Genomic DNA, 21590 nt, shown 5'->3' with positions numbered 1-21590 from the left:
CATTTAAATAATATTTTTACTGGCGTCACAAGTGACTGTCCTCACTACTACAGGCCTCATGCCAAGGGGCTTTGGCATCATGCACTCAGTCAAACATGAATATTATCAATTTAACCATCTATCAACAATAACTTTTGCTGCTAGGGCAGCCCTATTACTAATGGCACTTATAACAAACAGCAGTCACATCCCATGGTAAATACAGGTGATGCAAAGACATTTCAACATAGGATTCATATCTGTAAGCCACCTTGTAATATAGTACATGTCTAGAATGACTTTCAGCACGCAATCTTGGTTAAACATGTTTATTTGTTCGTTCGGAGCAATATGGCTAGTATGGTTGCATGCATGATACACTAGCGTCAACAATCATTGGTGTGGCTATGATACAATAATCTGTATTACATATCTGCTCTAAACCAGTGGTCCTGAACTAGGATGTCCATCTTACAGTACAGCCTTTACTAAAATGACAAGTCCCTCTTTGTTCATTTATTATTTTTTTTTGTACTTTTTAACCCGTTTTCTCCCCAATTTTGTGATATCCAATTGATAGTTACAGTCTTGTCCCATCGCTGCAATTCCCGCACGGACTCGGGAGAGGCGAAGGTCGAGATCCATGCGTCCTCCGAAACACAACCCTGCCAAGCCGCACTGCTTGTTGACACACTGCTCGCTTAACCCGGAAGCCAGCTGCACCATTGTGTCAGAGGAAACACCGTACAACTAGCGTCATGATTCAGCATGCATACGCCCTGCCCACCACAAAGTGTCGCTAGAGCGTGATGGGACAAGGACATCCCGGCCGGCCAAAGCCTCCCCTAACCCGGAGACACTGGGACAATTGTGTGCCGCCTCATGGGTCTCCCGGTCGTGGCCGGCTGCGACACAGCCTGGGATAAAACCCGGGTCTGTAGTGATGCCTCTATCACTGCGATGCAGTGCCTTAGACTGAAGCGCCACTCGGGAGGCCCCAATTCTTCATTTTCAAACAGCATTGATACTAATTGGGAGTAGAAAAATACAATAACAAAAAACAAAACTAACATGACCACAAACAACGTTCACTGGGCCAGGTAGAGCAGCTACCTGTTGTAGGCCCTCTCCTTCTTCACCCTCTCCAGGGCCTTGTCCATGGTCTTCTCATTCTCACCCCTGCATTTGGGGCAGAACCACTTCCCCTTGGGCTTGTGATGTAGCCCCACACAGGAGAAGTGGAACCACTCGATGGGACACTCGTCGTTATCACAGCCAATCATCTCACCGTAAGACACCTGTTCACACAGGCAGTAGGTGGGCTCATCTGGGTCGATAGGCAGGTCTGGGGGTGACACCTCCCTCTCTGACTTGCCCTTTGACCTCTTCTTCTTCTTGGACGATGACATTTTGGCCCTCTTTTCCCTGGCTGCCCCCATGCCCGCCTCATCACCATGATCCATGCCTCCATAGCTCTCCCGGTTCTCTCCATTCTTCTGCCTCCGCGAACGTTTCCCACCAGACTTTTCCCCTCCACCGACTGAGCCTGGCGTTGCCTCGTCACGCCTCTTGTCGTGGTGACCCGCTTTGCCCGGTGTGGTTGTCACTGCCAACGTTGACATCGTGGAGGCTGCAGTAGTCGTCATAGCAGTTGATGTGGGTACATGGATCTCTGGGATCTCCTGGGAGGCGTGGAGGAGCTCAGAATGCCAGTCCACCTGCCGGCTACGGTTCTCCACCAACTCCACCTGGAACAGTAGGACAGTACAGGGTTTATTATATATACCGTGTGGGTTGTGATCAGTGGGGTGACATAGGTTGGTCAAAGAGAGTGACCAATGCGGGGCTACCTAATCTATATATTATTATTTTCAAGCTGGACAGTCATTCAGCAAAGTATACAGGCAGCCAGCCACGTTTACCCACCATCTGCCCAGCAATCTGGATCTTCTCATCTCCTAGCTCCTGGCTGCTGATGAGAGCTCTCTGGATGGACAGCTGCATTCTGCGCCGCTGGAGAGGGTCGGACTCCCTACGATAGCGCTCATAAGCATCATCCAGCTCCTGCAGGACATCTGAGAAAAACAAATTATGCAAGCCTAGTTAAATAATGTAACAAACATGGCACATTAGTAAAGTGGAAAACAATAATTAGGTAAACAATAGTTTTACTGTAGCTAGCTAAATACATGTACATACTTTGGAACAAATCTAGTTCATAATTAAGTGACAACATGTGAATAAAGGGTATCTACTATTCCAACTACATTACTGATGCACAGGCTGCCAAGCTGGTATAGCTGAATGCCAGCAGTAGCCAGGTGCTTGCTACCTACTAAGTTACTGTAGCTAACGTCAGTTAGCTGGGCTAACAGTTTCGCTAGCTAACGTTAGCTAGCAACATTATGATTAGAGGTATGTATATAGATAGTCGGTGGATGAAATGTAAACAAATTGCCTTGGTATTTTGCGTCAATTTCTTTCATTAGAGACACGCTCCTCTGTAGGTCGAATGGTAGTGATTCGACCAAGTCCAAATATTCTTCCACATAATTTGTAACGACGTGGACCGGGTCACCGTTCGCCGGATTTAGCATGTTCTTCTGTCGAAGTCCACACAAAGCTGTCCACAACAAAATAAGAGATGATATTTGTTACACAGAACATACGAAACTCACAATCCTAAAGATATGCGTTGAACTTTTATTTAAAAAATATTTATCTAGCAAACTCTCTGAGCTTACTTTTGACACGCTAACGTTACTACTGTTAGCTCGTTTATGGGAAAGCTAGGTAAGCTAACAGTCTAGAAGCGAACTAACGTTAGCCTTCAAACTAATTATTGTCTGAACACGAAAATGAAGCTACGCAACTAGCGAGCAATTCTTACTCACCAGCAACTTTATATTTGCCGTTTAATGAACTTCATACAATGTATTCAATCCAACTGGAGAATCTTGTAACTCAACTATGTATTGATTGCGTCTGGTCTAACGTGGAGAACTGCGCATGCGCATCGTATCAGATATAAATCTGCCATTGGTAATTTTCGTTTTAATACATTTAATTAGTAGTGATGCAGATCTAGTGAAAATGGTCCATGCTTGATGTTACAATTTAGCTAGTTACAGTTGCACATGTTCGTACTGTTTGAGCAAGACAGTTATCATTGATAAGTTAGAAACCAACTCTCTGCAACACTGTTAAGGAGATGGAAGACTGAAAAAGCGACCGATGAAGAGTAAAGACAGAAAAGACAGAACAAATAAGTGAACTCCAACATTTTAATATAGGGTGGTTGACAGAAACAGGAGACAACACCATATGTCACTAAGATTATATTATTCATGACAGTAAAGACGGGATGTCATTATGGAATATGATTAACTGTCTGGAAACAAATCACAGATTCTAAATCATTTTATTCTCTAACTTTCACCAGGTATTGCTGTGTGTTACAGAACGTGTCCTGTTATACATTGGGTAGTCTGATATTAAGGTGTGTAATCTCAGCTCACCCTCATGTGCCCCATTAATTATGAAGTGCTGGCTTTCACATTCTTTTGAATAGCAAAGGAGACACTAAGAAAATAACAGACTCCAATGTAAAGGAAATATTGCATTGTCATTTTTTGTTTCAATGGGTTCAGTGTAAGAGAGACAACATAGCCAAAATGTATTTATCAATGTAAAAAAATCAAGGTCGAAAGCTTATTGAGCACCAATAAACCACGAGTCATAACAGTGGGAAGTAGTGGTTAATTAATGCATTTTTTAAATTTATTTCGTTTTTTCACTAAAGTACTGCACTGGGCCTTTACTAGTCCGCATTAGTGAACCATATAGCCTTCTGTAGCGCGGGCACAAAAAACGCAGCACCCCCAAACATCTTCCTGCGGCTATGCTAGAAGTGGTTTCATATGTTAGGAGTCATTCTTTTTTGTGTGAATCATTTCTTATTAACTCAATCCGATCGAGGGTTGTCAACAATGCAGCTTTTAAAGGCAATGTTACCGCGTTCGTGAATATTGCATTCATGGTAAAACGATGCAAATGTTGACTCAATCGGAAACTACCTTTAAATGGCACATTGTCGACAGGCGCGATCGGATTCAATTCCGGGCTTTAGCTTTTCTGTCTGAGGTAAAGACTAGCTACATTGATAGTTGGGCTCTTTGGCCCAATGTTAAAGAAGAGAATGGATATTCAGGATTCCCATGGAAGAAAGTGTTGTTTGTGTGTATGAATGTAATACTTTATGTATACATGTGCAGTACACTACATGACCAAAAGTATGTGGACACCTGTTCGTCAAACTGAAATATGATGAACTGACTTGTTGGGAGGGTGGCATCCTATGACGGTACCAAGTTCTTCAGTAAGGCCATTCTACTGCCAATGTTGGTTTATGGAGATTGCCTGGCTGTGTGCTCGATTTTATACACCTGTCAGCAATGGTGTTGCTGAAATAACCGAATCCACTCATTTGAAGGGGTGTCCACTTACTTTTGTATATATAGTGCATGTACAGTACATATGTATGTGAGTGTACAGTACATATGTATGTGAGTGTATCTTGGACTCTGCCCCTATAGACTGTTCTCAGCTCTCAAATAGTTTTTTGAAGGCAGAGCTGATCTCCTGGATCATGTCTGTGGTGGTGGTGGCTCGGCCATGTTTGTGAAAGGCCTGTCTGTTACACTGTCTGGTCAGAGAACAGGCCCCGAAAGCTGCCACCACTGATGGGTTCACACTTAGGCAGAAGAAGAGATTGGAGAATACGTAACAGTTAGATCAATGACGAATACACTATAAAATTAGACCAACTAGGTTACATATCCTACAAAACATTAAAAAAATAATAATAATTGCTTTGGTTTACAATTAACAAACATACAATTTCAAAACTACAGAAACTATTTTGAATAAATGTTCTTGGTCCTAGAGTCAAATGTTCGGAGCACATTGATGAAAGTTACTGCTTTCAATACATGAAAATTGAATGACGAGGTTTTCATCAGACAGCGACGATATGTTATCATAAAGCTATATTCATTTTGGTCGTGTCAGTGTTTAATCACACAATGATGAGATGAATATGGTACCTTTTGGTCATGTCTGCTGAGGAGGTGTATGCCCAGTGTGCCAGCACTCCCAGAGAGCCAGATAGGAGGTCTCCTTGCCCCCCACACCGCCGCCCGCTGCCCTCCTGTCTGCACAAGATCACTGGACACCACAGAAACACAGTCAGATTTTTTACAGGAATATTTGTGAGTGTAGCACTTAGTCTGAGTGTAGCTGTGTGTGTTTATAATACTAACCCTTGTTACCGTCTGTGATTAGGTCTTCCTCCCCCTTGAGCACCACGGTCAGGTTTCCCATGGCAACACTGAGCTCCATGGCACTCCTCTGATGGTCACTGCTATCCAGAGGCTCATGGTGCTGAAAACACAGAGGGTTAATAATGAACGAACACACACACACACACACACACACACACACACACACACAATGCGCTAGCACTGGCTGACTCACCATAGCCTCATACAACCGGGTGAACTCCATGTAGTTGGGAGTCAGGATGCCCTTCTGGTACCCTTGGATGACTGATGGCTGCTGAGCAACCAGCCACAGCCCATCCTATTGGTGGAACACACACAATCACTGAACATCCTTGTAATATATATATTTTTTAATCTACTACCAAAGCAAAAATTGGTTGTGTGTACAGTACTTACTGCATCAATAACTATAGGGATATCTCTTGCTTTGGACTTCTCAATTACTTCCTAAAGAAAAAGACTCATAAGAACATTGGTAATATCATGTGGACTGTCTAATCTAAAATTGACTGTGTATGTATGTATATTCAGTGTCCCACGTGCCTTGGCGTTTTTCAGCAGCTTGTCGTCTCTGCCTAGCCCCGGTCCCACCACCAGGCTATGGAGTCTGGGGAGCCATTTCTCTATCTCCTCCACTGCATTGGGGCTGTCCCTATGTACACAGTTATCATCAACATCATATACACACTGTTTACAAACAGAGTGTACAAAACGTTAGGAACATCTGCCATTTCAATGACACAGCTTTCACCGGGATTCACCTGGTCAGTCTATGATCCCTTATTGATGTCACTTGTTAAATCGACTTCAATCAGTGTAGATTAAGGAGGGAGACAGGCTAAATAAGTATTTTTAAGCCTTGACACAATTGAGACATGGATTGTGTGTGTGTGCCATTCAGATGATAGGGCAAGACAAAATATTGAAGTGGTAGTAGGTGCCAAGCACACCGGTTTGAGGGTGTCAAGAACTGCAATGTTGCTGGGTGTTTCACACTCAACAGTTTCCCCTCTATCTATTCCTGTGGAACGCTTTCGGCACCTTGTAGAGTCCATGCCCAGAAGAATTGAGGCTGTTCTAAGGGCAAAAGGGGTGCCACTCAATATTAGGAAGGTGTATACATTGGCTTCTAAGACGTAACTTACAGCACAGGATGAACTATGAGCTCCGGACTGTAGGATTTGATCACTATCGCTGCGTCTTTAGTGCAGAACACGTGTGACAGGTCGGCCCCCTAAGAAGCGACAGAGGTTTTGTCATCATATCAATGTCTCCAGCAGAGAACAAATTACACAGAACCAAGAAAGCTACTGTGTGCTTACCACTTTCAATGCAGAAATAGCAGCAAAGTACGGAGCTCCTGTATACCTTACCATGACAAGAACAATTGTCAGAAGGAAGGGTGAATGGAATGAAAGGACACAAAGGAGAAAAAAATTGTAAACGACTTTGGTTACCTCACACAATATTGGTATAAGGCAGAAAACCTTCATTTAGAAATCAAAGTTGATGGTGGAGTTGGGTTGGGTCACTTGGGTGACTTACTCTTGACATCCCCCAATAATCCCAATCCGCCCGTCTTGGCCTTTGTGCTTTTTAGATGTCAATGGAGGGACTATATTTTTCACCAGTGGAAGGATATCATCCATGCCTGTGCGTGCGGCTGTCCCAAGGGAGAAGGAGCGCTCGATGACTGAGAAAGAAAAGAGAGAAGTATTCAGAGTTCTCCTTAAAATGTGTAGCTTCCCTGCGCTAGCTGCTTGTGTGTTGTGTGTGCTTTTAGGCTTAGACATCTTTGTGCGTCTGTTTCCCCATTATTCAGATCTGTTTGACCTGCTTTTCGACAGGCAGTCTCACCAGGGCTGGCCATTGCTCAAACACAGGCCAACTGAGTGAGAGAAGTGAATACCTAAAGTCTGAGAACCTGGGTTGGACTGTGGCTGAGTGTGGTAGCTGGGCCACTCAGCCTGGGATTGGGGCGAGCGGACTCGGAGGTGACACGACCGACCACGCGTCACATGGCTGGAGGCGGACATCGGCACACCGGGTTGCATGGTAGACTCCATGGTATTCCGAGCAGGCGGCATTGCTGTGGTTGCAGTTGCTGTGGCGACAGGGTTTCTGGTGGCGATGCTGGAGAACATCTGTCCCAACACCTGGAGCATGTGGAGCTCGCGGGCATGTTCGGCCTCTCGCCGGCGGTCCTCGACCTGCAGACGCTGCTCCTCCAACTGGTAGAAGCTCTGCTCGGCCTCGGCACTCTGCTCCAGGAATCGCTCCATCAGACTGTCCATGGGCAGGTCGGCGTGCCGCTTCTTGGGCCACTTGGGTCGGCTGGAAGACGGCCCACTAGCTGACTGGCTGCTGCTGGTCTGTCTGACGGTGGTGCCTGTGGAGTTGTGAATTAAGGTTTTGAGCGCTGTGACTGTGGTAGTATCTGCATACAATATGATAACAATGTAACAACATGCCATATAAATGGTACTTACCATTTCCCACTGTCACAGGGATAGGGATGGGAGGGTATTCCAGCTTCACTTGGGTCTCTGGATAGGAGCATTCCCCTGTGCTCTCCAGGTATGGGTGCTGTGGAGGGTCTGTGTCCTCTTCCTCTTCTGTCCCGTCCATGGTCTCATCCCCCACAGCCCCACTGTCTAGCAGCTCCTGGGGGTCAATCTGGGGACGGCTGCTCAGGATCCTCTCCATGGCATCGTAGAATTTGCAGATCTTGTGGTATTGTCCATTGTTCCTCAGGTTGCCCTCCTTGGCCAGGAGGAACTGCCTTTTCAGGCTTTTGATTCGCACCCTACACTGCTCTGGGGTTCTTTCGAACCCCATCTCTCCCAACCTTCGGGCGACGTCGCGGTAGACATGACTGTTTCTGAAGTTTCCATCCAACGCTGTCTGGATGTCCTGCTCGCCCCAGATGTTAAGCAAGGTTCTGGTCTCGACATCCGACCACAGAAAGCCCCGTGTTGAAATGGCTAGCATAATTAGGTGCGAGTTCAACGTGATTGATATTTTAAAGCATGCAGAAGTTTGAAAACCCCCAAAAGTTAGCTAGCAATTCGGCTAGTGAAATGTCCTAACGTTAGCTATCTAGCTAGCTAGCTAGCAACAGCCTGCATCAAACCTCGAAGCTCGACATTCAGACTGAGATTGATACCAGGTAACAATTTACCTAGACATGGAAGGCGCACATTCAGCAGCCGGATGTTGAGTTTCAGACAATGCACTTTCATATAATGGAGATTAGTGTGTCCCACAGTCTGCAAAGCTGATTGATTAAAGATCCCTACCAGTACACTACAACACAAACGTCAGGGGCAGAACGTGTACTACATCACAGGGATAGACTCCGAGGAGCTCTGCTGGGTCCTAAAGGAACTAGATTAATTCAGTGATTATTGTGATTTATACAATTATAGTGCCAGGGATGTAATGTTAAAGTACAGCATTTGTTGTTTTTACTTTACCTTCCTCGTTTAGATACAGAAGTGTTACAACAATCGTCAGTGCAACAGTACTGAGGCAAAAGACAACCATCCAACTTCCATGTTGCATGATTCTGACATGCCCTTGCGAGCCTATTTAGATAAACAGTGGTTTTAGAGGTGTCACAGACAGCGCGCACACATTGACAGCTCTTACCAAGGCACGAACTGTGCGTTACTGCTGAAAATAGGATAGAGAGACGCGCCACTGGGATCATGAGAGCTGCTAAAAGAGCCCAAACCAAAACAAAAACAGGAAGTGGGTAGGCGAGGAGATATGACCAAACTCACCAAAGATGGTTCTTGCTATGATATGACACTGGAATCTGATTGGTTTTTTAAGCTCTTAAAGGAACAGAGGTACTTTTTTAATATAGGGTAAAGTTCACAGATAGACGTCTATTCTACATGGGATATTGAATGTCCTATTGAGTTGTAATTTGTGTACGTCATTGAATAGTCGAATGTTACACTTACATTGTTACTAGCAGCTCATCACCTGTCTCGTCTAAATGCTAGCAATAAACAGGATTGCTCTCCTGCGCGCAGTGGTGTTCGTTTAAAAATATATATTATTTGCCCCGAAGGAGCTCATAACGAGCGAAATCAAGTGCACCTCATATCGAACCTCCCCAAGTGTTTAAATCAACTTCCGGTTTAATCACAACTTTGAAATTCTCTTTCAACAAGTGGACGAGAGAGGGGAGATCAGTGTTCTTCCGATTAGTCGTGCTTGTTAGATCGAGATGGTGATTGTATTGATAATTGCTTGAGTAATATCGAAGACCCAGGACGATGTATGTGTGTTTTAATCTGTCGATGTTAAGTAGCTATGTTTTTTAATGGAAATCTGTACCTACACTGTCCTTTATCCGTAAACTAAAATAAAATAAAGTAGAGTTAAGATAGTTTGGAGTGTGTCTCTGCTACACCGCTGAGGAAGGCTGCCAAGCGGCACGGGGCAAGAACCATGCCCGAGCTTTCCAAGATGAGGAAGCCCGACGTCAAGGTTGTCATTCTGGGTGACATGAACGTTGGGAAGACATCACTGCTCCACAGGTACATGGACAGGAAGTTTAAAGATACCATGAGCACCGTCGGAGGGGCGTTTTTCCTCAAACAGTGGGGACCCTACAATATCTCAATTTGGGACACTGCTGGTAAGGTGTTCATTATTGACTGTTATGAGTAGGTCTCGTTTATAGTAGGTCTTACGTTATTTTCATCATTGTTTTAATATCCACAGCCTGTTTGGAGTAGGGCCCTACACGTGTAACAATCAGTGTAGCCTGAGTAACCTTTGTCACTTTACAATGGTCAGCTCTGTTGTTGATTTCCTCTGTGTTTACCTGTGGAGAGTACGTGACTCCACCACCTGAGGGTTGCTTGGCTGGGACAGTCCCTTTCATGTGACTGTGGCCAGATCAGATTAGTGATCTGGTTTACCAGGTTAAATGGGCTACTGGACAAGAATTACAGATGTTGGACAAGTTAATTACTATTATGTTGGACTAGGTCATATTGTACATATTCAGTTAAATTGCCATTAAATCATGGTTAATCTGAAATTGGTCTATTCTAATTCTACAAAAATTCTACAAAAACCCATCTCAAAAACCCATCTCAAATTCTTGTTGGCACTATATAAAATCACATGATTTTATATAGTGCTACACTAAAATGTTATGATGTTGCACATTTTCAAGGTTCAAGATGTTCAGGGACAATAACATCACATTATGTTTCTCTAGATTTATTCCATCCACCAACAACAAATACTGAACACCTTACCAACTAAAGGAGCCTAACATTACGCCTTAGCCCAAGGACCTTACATGTTCTGTTTAACCTTTTTTTGTTTTTTTGAACATTATTTCTCACTGATATGAAAGATAAGTTACTTATGCTTCCAAAACCATGCCGCAAGCGATGCGTGTTAATGTTCAGTCCGAGCGCCGCAACGCTTAACTCTTACTCTTATGTGTAATGTAATCGAACTGAAAGTCATGATCAAGGGCTATATCCTTCCAGATCTGGTGTTAGATATTGGGCTGGGGGCAATGACCAACAGCCAGCACTGTTGATTGTTACATATAATATATATATTTTTTAAACACACAAAAAAAATGGTTGGTATAAGGGGTGATGAAATGCAGACAATCAAGTCAACATAATGATGATGAATGTACAGTTGAAGTCGGAAGTTTTTATATTTTTTACCTTTATTTAACTAGGCAAGTCAGTTAAGAACAAATTCTTATTTTCAATGACAGCCTAGGAACAGTGGGTTAACTGCCTTGTTCAGGGGCAGAACGACAGATTTTTAACTTGTCAGCTTGGGGATTCGATCTTGCAACCTTCCGGTTACTAGTCCAACGCTCTAACCACTAGGCTACCTGCCGCCCATTTACATACACTTAGGTTGGAGTCATTAAAACTTGTTTTTCAACCACCACACACATTTCTTGTTAACAAACTATAGTTTTGGCATGTCGGTTAGGACATCTACTTTGTGCACGACACAAGTCATTTTTCCAACAATTATTTACAGACACATTATTTCACTTATAATTCACTGTATCACAATTCCAGTGGGTCAGAAGTTTACATACACAAAGTTGACTGTGCCTTTAAACAGCTTGGAAAATTCCAGAAAATGATGTTATGGCTTTAGAAGCTTCTGATAGGCCAATTGACATTATTTGAGTCAATTGGAGGTGTACCTGTGGATGTATTTCAAGGCCTACCTTCAAACTCAGTGCCTATTTGCTTGACATCATGGGAAAATCAAAAGAAATCAGCCCCAAAAATTGTAGGCCTCCACAAGTCTGGTTCATCCTTGGGAGATATTTCCAAATGCCTGAAGGTACCACGTTCATCTGTACAAACAATAGTACGCAAGTATAAACACCATGGGACCACGTAGCCGTCATACCGCTCAAGAGGGAGACGCGTTCTGTCTCCTGGAGATGAACGTACTTTGGTGTGAAAAGTGCAAATCAATCCCAGAACAACAGCAAAGGACCTTGTGAAGATGCTGGAGGAAACGGGTACAAAAGTCTCTATATCCACAATAAAACGAGTCCTATATCGACATAACCTGAAAGGCCGTTCAGCAAGGAAGCCACTGCTCCAAAACCGCCATAAAAAAGCCCAACTACGGTTTGCAACTGCACATGGGGACAATGTGTTACCCTTGACCAGCACAAAACATACTGTGGCATTCTGCATTAGCATCGAATAGCCCCCATGATATGCAACTTTTCAGGGAAATTAGGAACCAATATACACAGGCAGTTAGGAAAGCTAAGGCTAGCTTTTTCAAGCAGAAATTTGCATCCTGTAGCACAAACTCAAGGTTCTGGGACACTAAAGTCCATGGAGAATAAGAGCACCTCCTCCCAGCTGCCCACTGCACTGAGGCTAGAAAACACTGTCACCACCGATAAATCCACTATAATTGAGAATTTCAATAAGCATTTTTCTACGGCTGGCCATGCTTTCTACCTGGCTACCCCTACCCGCGTTCAACAGCCCTCCACCCCCCCACAGCAACTCGTCAAAGCCTCCCTCATTTGTCCTTCACGCAAATCCAGATAGCTGATGTTCTGAAAGAGCTGCAAAATCTGGACCCCTACAAATCAGCCGGGCTAGACAATCTGGACCCTCTCTTTCTAAAATTATCTGTCGAAATTGTTGCAACCCCTATTACTAGCCTGTTCAATCGTCTGAGATTCCCATAGATTGGAAAGCTGCCGCGGTCATCCCCCTCTACAAAGGGGGAGACACACTAGACCCAAACTGCTACAGACCTATATCTATCCTACCCTGCCTTTCTAAGGTCTTCGAAAGCCAAGTTAACAAACAGATTACCGACCATTTCGATACCCACCGTACCTTTTCCGCTATGCAATCTGGTTTCAGGGCTGGTCATGGGTGAACCTCAGCCACGCTCAAGGTCCTAAACGATATCATAACCGACATCGATAAGAGACATTACTGTGCAGCCGTCTTCATCGACCTGGCCAAGGCTTTCGACTCTGTCAATCACCGCATTCTTATTGGCAGACTCGACAGCCTTGGTTTCTCAAATGATTGCCTTGCCTGGTTCACCAACTACTTCTCAGAGTTCAGTGTCTCAAGTCGGAGGGCCTGTTGTCCGCACCTCTGGCAGTCTCTATGGGGGTGCCATAGGGTTCAATTCTCGGGCCGACTCTCTTCTCTGTATACATCAATGATGTCGGTCTTGCTGCTGGTGATTCTCTGATCCACCTCTATGCAGACGACACCATTCTGTATACCACTGGCCCTTCATTGGACACTGTGTTAAAAACCCTCCAGACGAGCTTCAATGCCATACAACTCTCCTTCCGTGACCTCCAACTGCTCTTAAATGCAAGTAGAACTAAATGCATGTTCTTCAACCGATCGCTGCCCGCCTGTCCAGCATCACTACTCTGGACGGTTCTGACTTAGAATTTGTGGACAACTACAAATACCTAGGTGTCTGGTTAGACTGTAAACTCTCCTTCCAGACTCGCATTAAGCATCTCCAATCCAAAATTAAATCTAGAATCGGCTTCCTATTTCTCAACAAAGCATCCTTCACTCATGCTGCCTAACATACCCTCGTAAAACTGACCATCCTACCGATCCTCGACTTCAGCAATGTCATTTACAAAATAGCCTCCAACACTCTACAAATTGGATGCAGTCTATCACAGTGCCATCCGTTTTGTCACCAAAGCCCCATATACTACCCACTACTGCGACCTGTACGCTCTCGTTGGCTGGCCCTCGCTTCATACTCGTCACCAAACCCACTGGCTCCAGGTCATCTACAAGTCTCTGCTAGGTAAAGCCCTGCCTTATCTCAGCTCACTGGTCACCATAGCAGCACCCACCCGTAGCACACGCTCCAGCAGGTATATCTCACTGGTCACCCCCAAAGCCAATTCTTCCTTTGGCCGCCTTTCCTTCCAGTTCTCTGCTGCCAATGACTGGAACGAACTGCCTTAGTCACTGAAGCTGGAAACTCATATCTCCCTCTCTAGCTTTAAGCACCAGCTGTCAGAGCAGCTCACAGATCACTGCACCTGTACATAGCCCATCTGTAAGTAGCCCATCCAACTACCTCATCCCCATACTGTATTTATTTATTTGTCTTGCTCCTTTGCACCCCAGTATCTCTACTTGCACATTCATCTTCTGCACATCTACAATTCCAGTGTTTAATTGCTATATTGTAATTACTTCGCCACCATGGCCTATTTATTGCCTTACCTCCCTGATCCTACCTCATTTGCACATACTGTATATAGACTTTTTCTAATGTATTATTGACTGTATGTTTGTTTATTCCATGTGTATGTGTGAAACTGCTTTGCTTTAACTTGGCCAGGTCGCAGTTGCAAATGAGAACTTGTTCTCAACTAGCCTACCTGGTTAAATAAAGGTTAAATAAAATAAATAAAAAGATCGTACTTTTTGAAGAAATGTCCTCTGGTCTGATGAAACAAAAATAGAACTGTTTGGCCATAATGACCATTGTTTGGTGGAAAAAGGGGGAGGCTTGCAAGCCGAAGACCATCCCAACCGTGAAGCACGGGGGTGGCAGCATCATGTTGTGGGGGGTGCTTTGCTGCAGGAGGGACTGGTGCACTTCACAAAACAGATGGCATCATGAGGATGGAAATTATGTGGATATATTGAAGCAACATCTCAAGACATCAGTCAGGAAGTTAAACCTTGGTTGTAAATGGGTCTTCCAAATGGACAATGACCCCAAGCATACTTCCAAAATACTTCCAAAGTTGTGGCAAAATGGCTTAAGGACAACGAAGTCAAGGTATTGGAGTGGCCATCACAAAGCCCTGAAAACGTTTGACCCATGTTAAACAATTTATAGGCAATGCTACCAAATACTAATTGAGTGTATGTAAACTTCTGACCCACTGGGAATGTGATGAAAGAAATAAAGGCTGAAATAAATAATTCTCTCTACTATTATTCTGACATTTCACATTCTTAAAATAAAGTGGTGATCCTAACTGACCTAAGACAGAGGATTTTTACTAGGATTAAATGTCAGGAATTGTGAAAAACTGAGTTTAAATGAATTTGGCTAAGGTGTATGTTAACTTCCGACTTCAACTGTATATGCAATATTGTATTGACCAGAGATTCAATTAATTAGGTTTTGGGTTATTAGACCTACTTTTCAGAAAGACACACAGGCCTAGGCCTAAACTCGACATTCAGTGTTTTTGAAATCCTGATTGGCACACTTGTGGGGCTAAAGCCCTCGCCTCATCAGAGGTTGTAACCTGGAAGTAATGATATGCATTGTTTTGGTAGTCTGTATCAAATGGGCACTTTCTGATACTCTATAATAACAGGTGAGATGAGAGATTGGGATATATCAGTGCTTTGAACTTGGGTAAACATTTATCAAAATCAACTTAAATCACAGCAGCTGAAAGAAAGGTGAATTGGTTATATGACACAAGGAATATTATGACTATTAGAAAAAGCAAAAATACACTGCTCAAAAAATAAAGGGAACACTTAAACAACACAATGTAACTCCAAGTCAATCACACTTCTGTGAAATCAAACTGTCCACTTAGGAAGCAACACTGATTGACAATAAATTTCACATGCTGTTGTGCAAATGGAATAGACAACAGGTGGAAATTATAGGCAATTAGCAAGACACCCCCAATAAAGGAGTGGTTCTGCAGGTGGTGACCACAGACCACTCCTATGCTTCCTGGCTGATGTTTTGGTCACTTTTGAATGCTGGCGGTGCTTTCACTCTAGTGGTAGCATGAGACGGAGTCTACAACCCACACAAGTGGCTCAGGTAGTGCAGCTCATCCAGGATGGCACATCAATGCGAGCTGTGGCAAGAAGGTTTGCTGTGTCTGTCAGCGTAGTGTCCAGAGCATGGAGGCGCTACCAGGAGACAGGCCAGTACATCAGGAGACGTGGAGGAGTTCGTAGGAGGGCAACAACCCAGCAGCAGGACCGCTACCTCCGCCTTTGTGCAAGGAGGAGCAGGAGGAGCACTGCCAGAGCCCTGCAAAATGACCTCCAGCAGGCCATAAATGTGCATGTGTCTGCTCAAACGGTCAGAAACAGACTCCATGAAGATGGTATGAGGGCCCGACGTCCACAGGTGGGGGTTGTGCTTACAGCCCAACACCGTGCAGGACGTTTGGCATTTGCCAGAGAACACCAAGATTGGCAAATTCGCCACTGGCGCCCTGTGCTCTTCACAGATGAAAGCAGGTTCACACTGAGCACATGTGACAGACGTGACAGAGTCTGGAGACGCCGTGGAGAACGTTCTGCTGCCTGCAACGTCCTCCAGCATGACCGGTTTGGCGGTGGATCAGTCATGGTGTGGGGTGGCATTTCTTTGGGGGGCCGCACAGCTTCATGTGCTCGCCAGAGGTAGCCTGACTGCCATTAGGTACCGAGATGAGATCCTCAGACCCCTTGTGAGACCATATGCTGGTGCGGTTGGCCCTGGGTTCCTCCTAATGCAAGACAATGCTAGACCTCATGTGGCTGGAGTGTGTCAGCAGTTCCTGCAAGAGGAAGGCATTGATGCTATGGACTGGCCCGCCCGTTCCCCAGACCTGAATCCAATTGAGCACATCTGGGACATCATGTCTCGCTCCATCCACCAACGCCACGTTGCACCACAGACTGTCCAGGAGTTGGCGGATGCTTTAGTCCAGGTCTGGGAGGAGATCCCTCAGGAGACCATCCGCCACCTCATCAGGAGCATGCCCAGGCGTTGTAGGGAGGTCATACAGGCACGTGGAGGCCACACACACTACTGAGCCTCATTTTGACTTGTTTTAAGGACATTACATCAAAGTTGGATCAGCCTGTAGTGTGGTTTTCCACTTTAATTTTGAGTGTGACTCCAAATCCAGACCTCCATGGGTTGATACATTGGATTTCCATTGATTTATTTTTGTGTGATTTTGTTGTCAGCACATTCAACTATGTAAAGAAAAAAGTATTTCATAAGATTATTTCATTCATTCAGATCTAGGATGTGTTATTTTAGTGTTCCCCTTATTTTTTTGAGCAGTGTATTTTGGTTGACTTACTGTAAGAAACTGGTGACAGAATGCTAAAACGAGTGTGTGTTTGCTTTGCACACCATTGTCAAAAGCAGTAAGGGGCTTAACTCCAGCCCAGTGACTTGTTGTTTTAGAAAGATAGAAAAACCCCTGAGTCACCAAAACACAATTTCCCGTCCCTGCTTCTTATCCCCATGACCTCTCAGCAGTATGCTGTTGCCTGCTATGTCCACATCACAGGTTTAAAATAGGAAGTATTATGATTGCACCATCAAGTCCGAAGTTCTTGGGGAAGGGATTATGAGCCTTGTAAGTGAATGATTTACAGTATATAGTAGAGCTCAGACATTGTATTTTCACCGAAGTCCTCCAATCCCGGCCAGACATCATGCTATACCCATACTGGCGTAACATCTGATTCTGCAATCATGGAAACCAGAGGTGTTTTTCCCCCCCATATTGTAATTGAATGCAAGGAATGAATATCAGAGAAGGCTATAGTATCAGAAACTAAGCAAATGAACGGGGAACAGAACAGAAATTACCATTGTCAAACAGCCACAGTATTGGTTCCTTATTCTCTATGGGAGTTTCAACTCTGATTTATTTTACTGCTTACTTGAATTCTTATGACTATTGGGGAGGGTTAGCTTTTTAGTAAACAGTAGCCTACATAGACCTAGGCCTACTTCCAAACACATACTACTTACTTACACATTCAGTCTCACTTCAACCAATGGATGTTTCAGTGGTAGATGGATCAACTTCCTATGGCTGCCGTCGTCTTTCGCTCTTAAGTCACATGACATGAAGACTGCGTCGCGAGGAGGGGGTTTGGGGTGACAGCATATGCTTCAACCTCCCACCCATTTACTGGACCTAATATAACCCTGGAGTGTCGGGTCATCTCTCTAACCAGCACATGCCTTCCTGACTGGCCCTCCTCCCTACAGATGTATCATCTCCTGTTTATGACACTGCCACATCCTGGCTGTTTCTTGGCAGAATAGGACCCTAGCCCTGCTGCCCCACAACGACTATCTACCCTGTAGAGATTCTTCTCAGACAAAATCTTCCTCAAACTCTGTTGATCACAGGAAAATGGATGTGTCGGCATAAACTAGACTTCAGCTCAGCTCTCCTTATTTGGTGGGTTATGTATCAGGCAAGCTACTTCTGGATAGTCAGGCCTAAGGTTTGTAATTAGATATCTTACGACCTGTGATTTCTGAACATATTTGGCCGATGTTCTAAACACTGGGAACAAAGAGCTCTCTCACACACTCCACACTTGCACAAAGGCTCCCAGATGAGATTGCTGTACTGAAACACACACACACACACACACACACACACACTGAAGAGTTTTTGCATTATTCTACAACAATGGCTGCTTCTGTTTTTCGGCTACTGGCTGTCTCGCTCTCTTTCTCTCGCAGTTTCTTTATATCTCCCTCCCTCTCCCTTTTGTAATATGTAGGCTATAAGGCTACCTGTAGTTTGGAAGCCCATTCTTTTTAAACCTTTTTGTCTGCGGTTGGTTTACCTTTTATAGCTCAGTTGGTAGAGCATGGCGCCTGCAACGCTAAGATGGTGGGATCAACCTTATGTAAAAAATGTATGCAAGTCCTTTTGGTTAAAAGCATCTGCTAAATGGAATTTATTATTATTATTACTTGGTGTTTGTTGGTCTATATAAGAACATCATGAATCTATGTCAACTATTATGTGTATGCATCTACTCTCCTGTGTGCTTCTAACGTTTTCTGGTCATCCTTCCCTGTGTGTGTCCCAGGTCGGGAGCAGTTCCACGGGCTGGGCTCCATGTACTGCCGGGGCGCTGCTGCTGCCATCCTCACCTACGATGTGACCAACTGGCAGAGCCTGGCTGAGCTGGAGGAGCGCTTCCTGTCCCTCACCGACACGGCCAATAATGACTGCATCTACGCCATCGTGGGCAACAAGGCTGACCTCATAGATCCCCAGGCCCAGCTGCTAGCCAACCAGGATGGCCTGACAGCGGACTGGGAGAGGACTGGGGAGCCCAGGGTGCCTTCTGCCTGTCTCACCCCTCCAGCCTCCCCCATCTCCCTGTCAGGGGTGTCAGTCAACAAGCAGGTGAGCCGGGAGGACGCAGAGGCGTTGTATGGGAGGATCCTTAGATACAAGGGTCTGGAAGAGACGAACAGCCTGCCTGCGGACAAGATGTGCTTCGAGACTAGTGCCAAGACAGGCTATAACGTGGATGCTCTGTTTGAGACGCTGTTCGACATGGTGCTGCCCTCCGTCCTCAAGAAGAGGACTGAGAGAGAGGGATCGCCCACCGTGGACCTGGAAGAGTGCAAAGGGACAGGAAAACGGGCTAGGGCCGCCTGCTGCTAGGGATTAGGGGGAGGTGGGGAGGGATGGATACACTGTTTGGGGGTTTTAGACTGACCGTAAAGAGGGGAGTTCATGTCATCTCTGTATTGGTCTCCCAGGACATTCCGAGAATTTTCAGAGGTGACTGTTTGATATACACACACACACCTGCACACACATTCTGTCAATCAAGCTGTCAACCAAATTAATAATTAAAACAAGTAATTTAATTATTCTTTCAATGAGCCGGAAAGTACTATAGTGGAGAGCTGGAGTTCTTGGATTTTAAACATCTTCAAGAGGTTCTGTATGGACTTGAGTTCAGGCCAGAATTTCTGTATGTATAGAGCAGGTTAGCATTTTCTGTAATTAATCTTCTCGGCAGAGTGGTCACTAGCTGGCGCATCCACAAAGTCATAAAATCAGATTTTTAAACTTAACCACAATGCTAAAATTAAGTTAAATTAAGAGCAAAAAGCTATTTTTTGTTTTCATGAATTTTTACAATATAGCCAATATTGGCTTTGCCGGTGGCCCATCTATTGGCTCTAGGGCGAGATGCATGACATGTCAACCTGCATATGGATATGTGAAATAGGCTACTGGTACACAGTTCACCTGTTTTATAAATCAATCATTGAATTTTTGTTCATGTTTTGGAATGAGAATGTCACTAACTTTGTTTCCATCCAGTTTTTATGCGAGTAAAGTCATTCTGTATCAAAAACAAAATCACGACGACTGTGAGGGAAACAGGAAGTTTCGGTACAATTTTATAAATGCCAACAGATTTGTTCGTTCGACATGGTGGAATCTTTCTGTCGGTGAAATTAATTGCGCGAGAAATGGCGGTGGAAATGCCTTTATGCACAGATATTGTTACAATAACCACAATATCGAAGTAAACTTGGAGTCACACGATAATATGGTGTGTGTGGTCCCCCAATAAGACTCGGGAAAACAGTTTATTAGGCTACAGATAAAATAAGTTGTGGTGAAAGTGCAAGGTGATGAGCATGATGCTCCTTTTCAATAAATATCGAGGGTCTTATTCTGGTGACGTGATTATCGATGCTTGACTGCCGTTTGACCAATAAAAATATCCATAATCTCATCACGTAGACTAAGCATACCCACACTGTATCTGCGAGCTGTTGGCTAGAGCACACATGCCAAGACCAGAGTGGGCACATTTGCTATTTTAACGCAACAGTTTTTATGAAAACTTAAGCGAAAGTATATTTTGTGTGCACTACGTCATCACGCACAGATCTTTTTGTTGATCCGCAACACATCCGTTTGGTAGACGCACACCACTGGTGGGAAAGTGTGCAGGTTTTCTTTTCGTGGATGTTAGAATATTCACATGAGAATTTGTCGCCAAATGGATGGAAATCTAGCTACATATGCCATTGTTCAACAGCAGTAATTGTTTGACTACCAGGGTGGCCACACTGAATTGTGTAAATTAATCCTATTTTAAAGATGTTTTAATGTTGGTTTAACAATCAGGCTTTACATTTGCTTAGGTGTGTTCTGTTGCATGTTTTTTTACGGATTCCTTTTTTCATGTAATTTGCACCAAATCTACACTACAATATGTGTAAGATACAACTTTGATATTTTCAAATATACCATAAAAGATTATTCTCATTTAGAAATAAGGGGATATAGTTTGTTTGAGCTAAAGTGTGAATGTCAATGCATGTACCACCAGCAGAAGTATAACAAACAAAACATTAAATTTTTTGTTATGACTCAATTACAATAGAATTCAATGGATTCATAGCACATCAAACTCATGGCCAATTTTATATTTTTAGTTTTGAGCAAAATAAAAATCAAGTTCATTCAGTGGATATAAATATACGTAGGAAAGTAAATCAGTGCATTTTGTGACCAAAACAATATATGAATGTAAGATTAGGGTAAGAGCTGTAATATATATATTGATACATACACTTGATATATTGCTAACAAACCGTTTGCACTGTAAGGCCTCTTGATGCATAAATGTTATGTTACGTGAGAAGAAGACTTGATGTAAAGCAGATTAATACTGAATGTTAAGAGCATTTCTTCTCACTTAAACCTCAACCAAACCTCATCATTTACAATTGGTAGAGGGTCAGTGTTAGTGTAGTGGCATTACTGTATACCTGAATAATAAAACGTAAGCGCACTTAAAAAAATCTAAATAACTGAAGCAGTGCACACACAATCTATTTTATCAATCATTAGATTCATTGATAACTGAAGCAGTGCACACACAATCTATTTTATCAATCATTAGATTCATTGATAACTGAAGC

The 21590-nt window shown here is 43.9% G+C and overlaps 3 protein-coding genes across 9 annotated transcripts; 1 reads left to right on the top strand and 2 right to left on the bottom strand.

Moving 5' to 3' along the window:
* Window positions 1–292: 292 nt before the first annotated feature.
* ing1 (inhibitor of growth family, member 1) lies at window positions 293–3110 on the bottom strand. The gene is made up of 4 exons (XM_029703810.1): window positions 2874–3110; window positions 2438–2602; window positions 1906–2054; window positions 293–1727 (listed from the first exon to the last, which is right to left on the bottom strand). Exons 2-4 carry the CDS (start codon window positions 2574–2576, stop codon window positions 1089–1091), a joined length of 927 nt encoding a protein of 308 aa, XP_029559670.1. The 5' UTR covers window positions 2577–2602; window positions 2874–3110; the 3' UTR covers window positions 293–1088.
* Window positions 3111–3249: 139 nt separating this feature from the next.
* On the bottom strand, window positions 3250–17650 carry naxd (NAD(P)HX dehydratase). 7 transcript variants are annotated; one of them, XM_029703782.1, is made up of 11 exons: window positions 7811–8791; window positions 7231–7710; window positions 6867–7014; window positions 6644–6689; window positions 6467–6555; window positions 5865–5973; window positions 5718–5768; window positions 5515–5619; window positions 5310–5421; window positions 5085–5205; window positions 3250–4732 (listed from the first exon to the last, which is right to left on the bottom strand). In XM_029703782.1, the coding sequence occupies exons 1-11, from the start codon at window positions 8310–8312 to the stop codon at window positions 4582–4584; spliced, it is 1914 nt and encodes a 637-aa protein (XP_029559642.1). In that variant the 5' UTR covers window positions 8313–8791; the 3' UTR covers window positions 3250–4581. The 7 variants fall into 7 exon arrangements, with proteins under 7 accessions (XP_029559642.1, XP_029559641.1, XP_029559646.1 ...); XM_029703781.1 differs by having other exon boundaries at window positions 5301–5421; window positions 7811–8790; XM_029703786.1 differs by lacking the exons at window positions 7231–7710; window positions 7811–8791 and adding an exon at window positions 17632–17650 and having other exon boundaries at window positions 5301–5421.
* Window positions 9460–21462, top strand: rab20 (RAB20, member RAS oncogene family). Its single transcript, XM_029703816.1, has 2 exons — window positions 9460–9975; window positions 18713–21462. Exons 1-2 carry the CDS (start codon window positions 9786–9788, stop codon window positions 19297–19299), a joined length of 777 nt encoding a protein of 258 aa, XP_029559676.1. The 5' UTR covers window positions 9460–9785; the 3' UTR covers window positions 19300–21462.
* The last annotated feature ends 128 nt before the right edge of the window (window positions 21463–21590 follow it).

The sequence above is a fragment of the Salmo trutta genome, chromosome 20 (assembly GCF_901001165.1).
Source record: "Salmo trutta chromosome 20, fSalTru1.1, whole genome shotgun sequence".
NCBI classification, from domain to species: domain Eukaryota; kingdom Metazoa; phylum Chordata; class Actinopteri; order Salmoniformes; family Salmonidae; genus Salmo; species Salmo trutta.
Note: the sequence above shows the minus strand (reverse complement) of the source record. Positions and strands in the feature narration are given on the sequence as shown.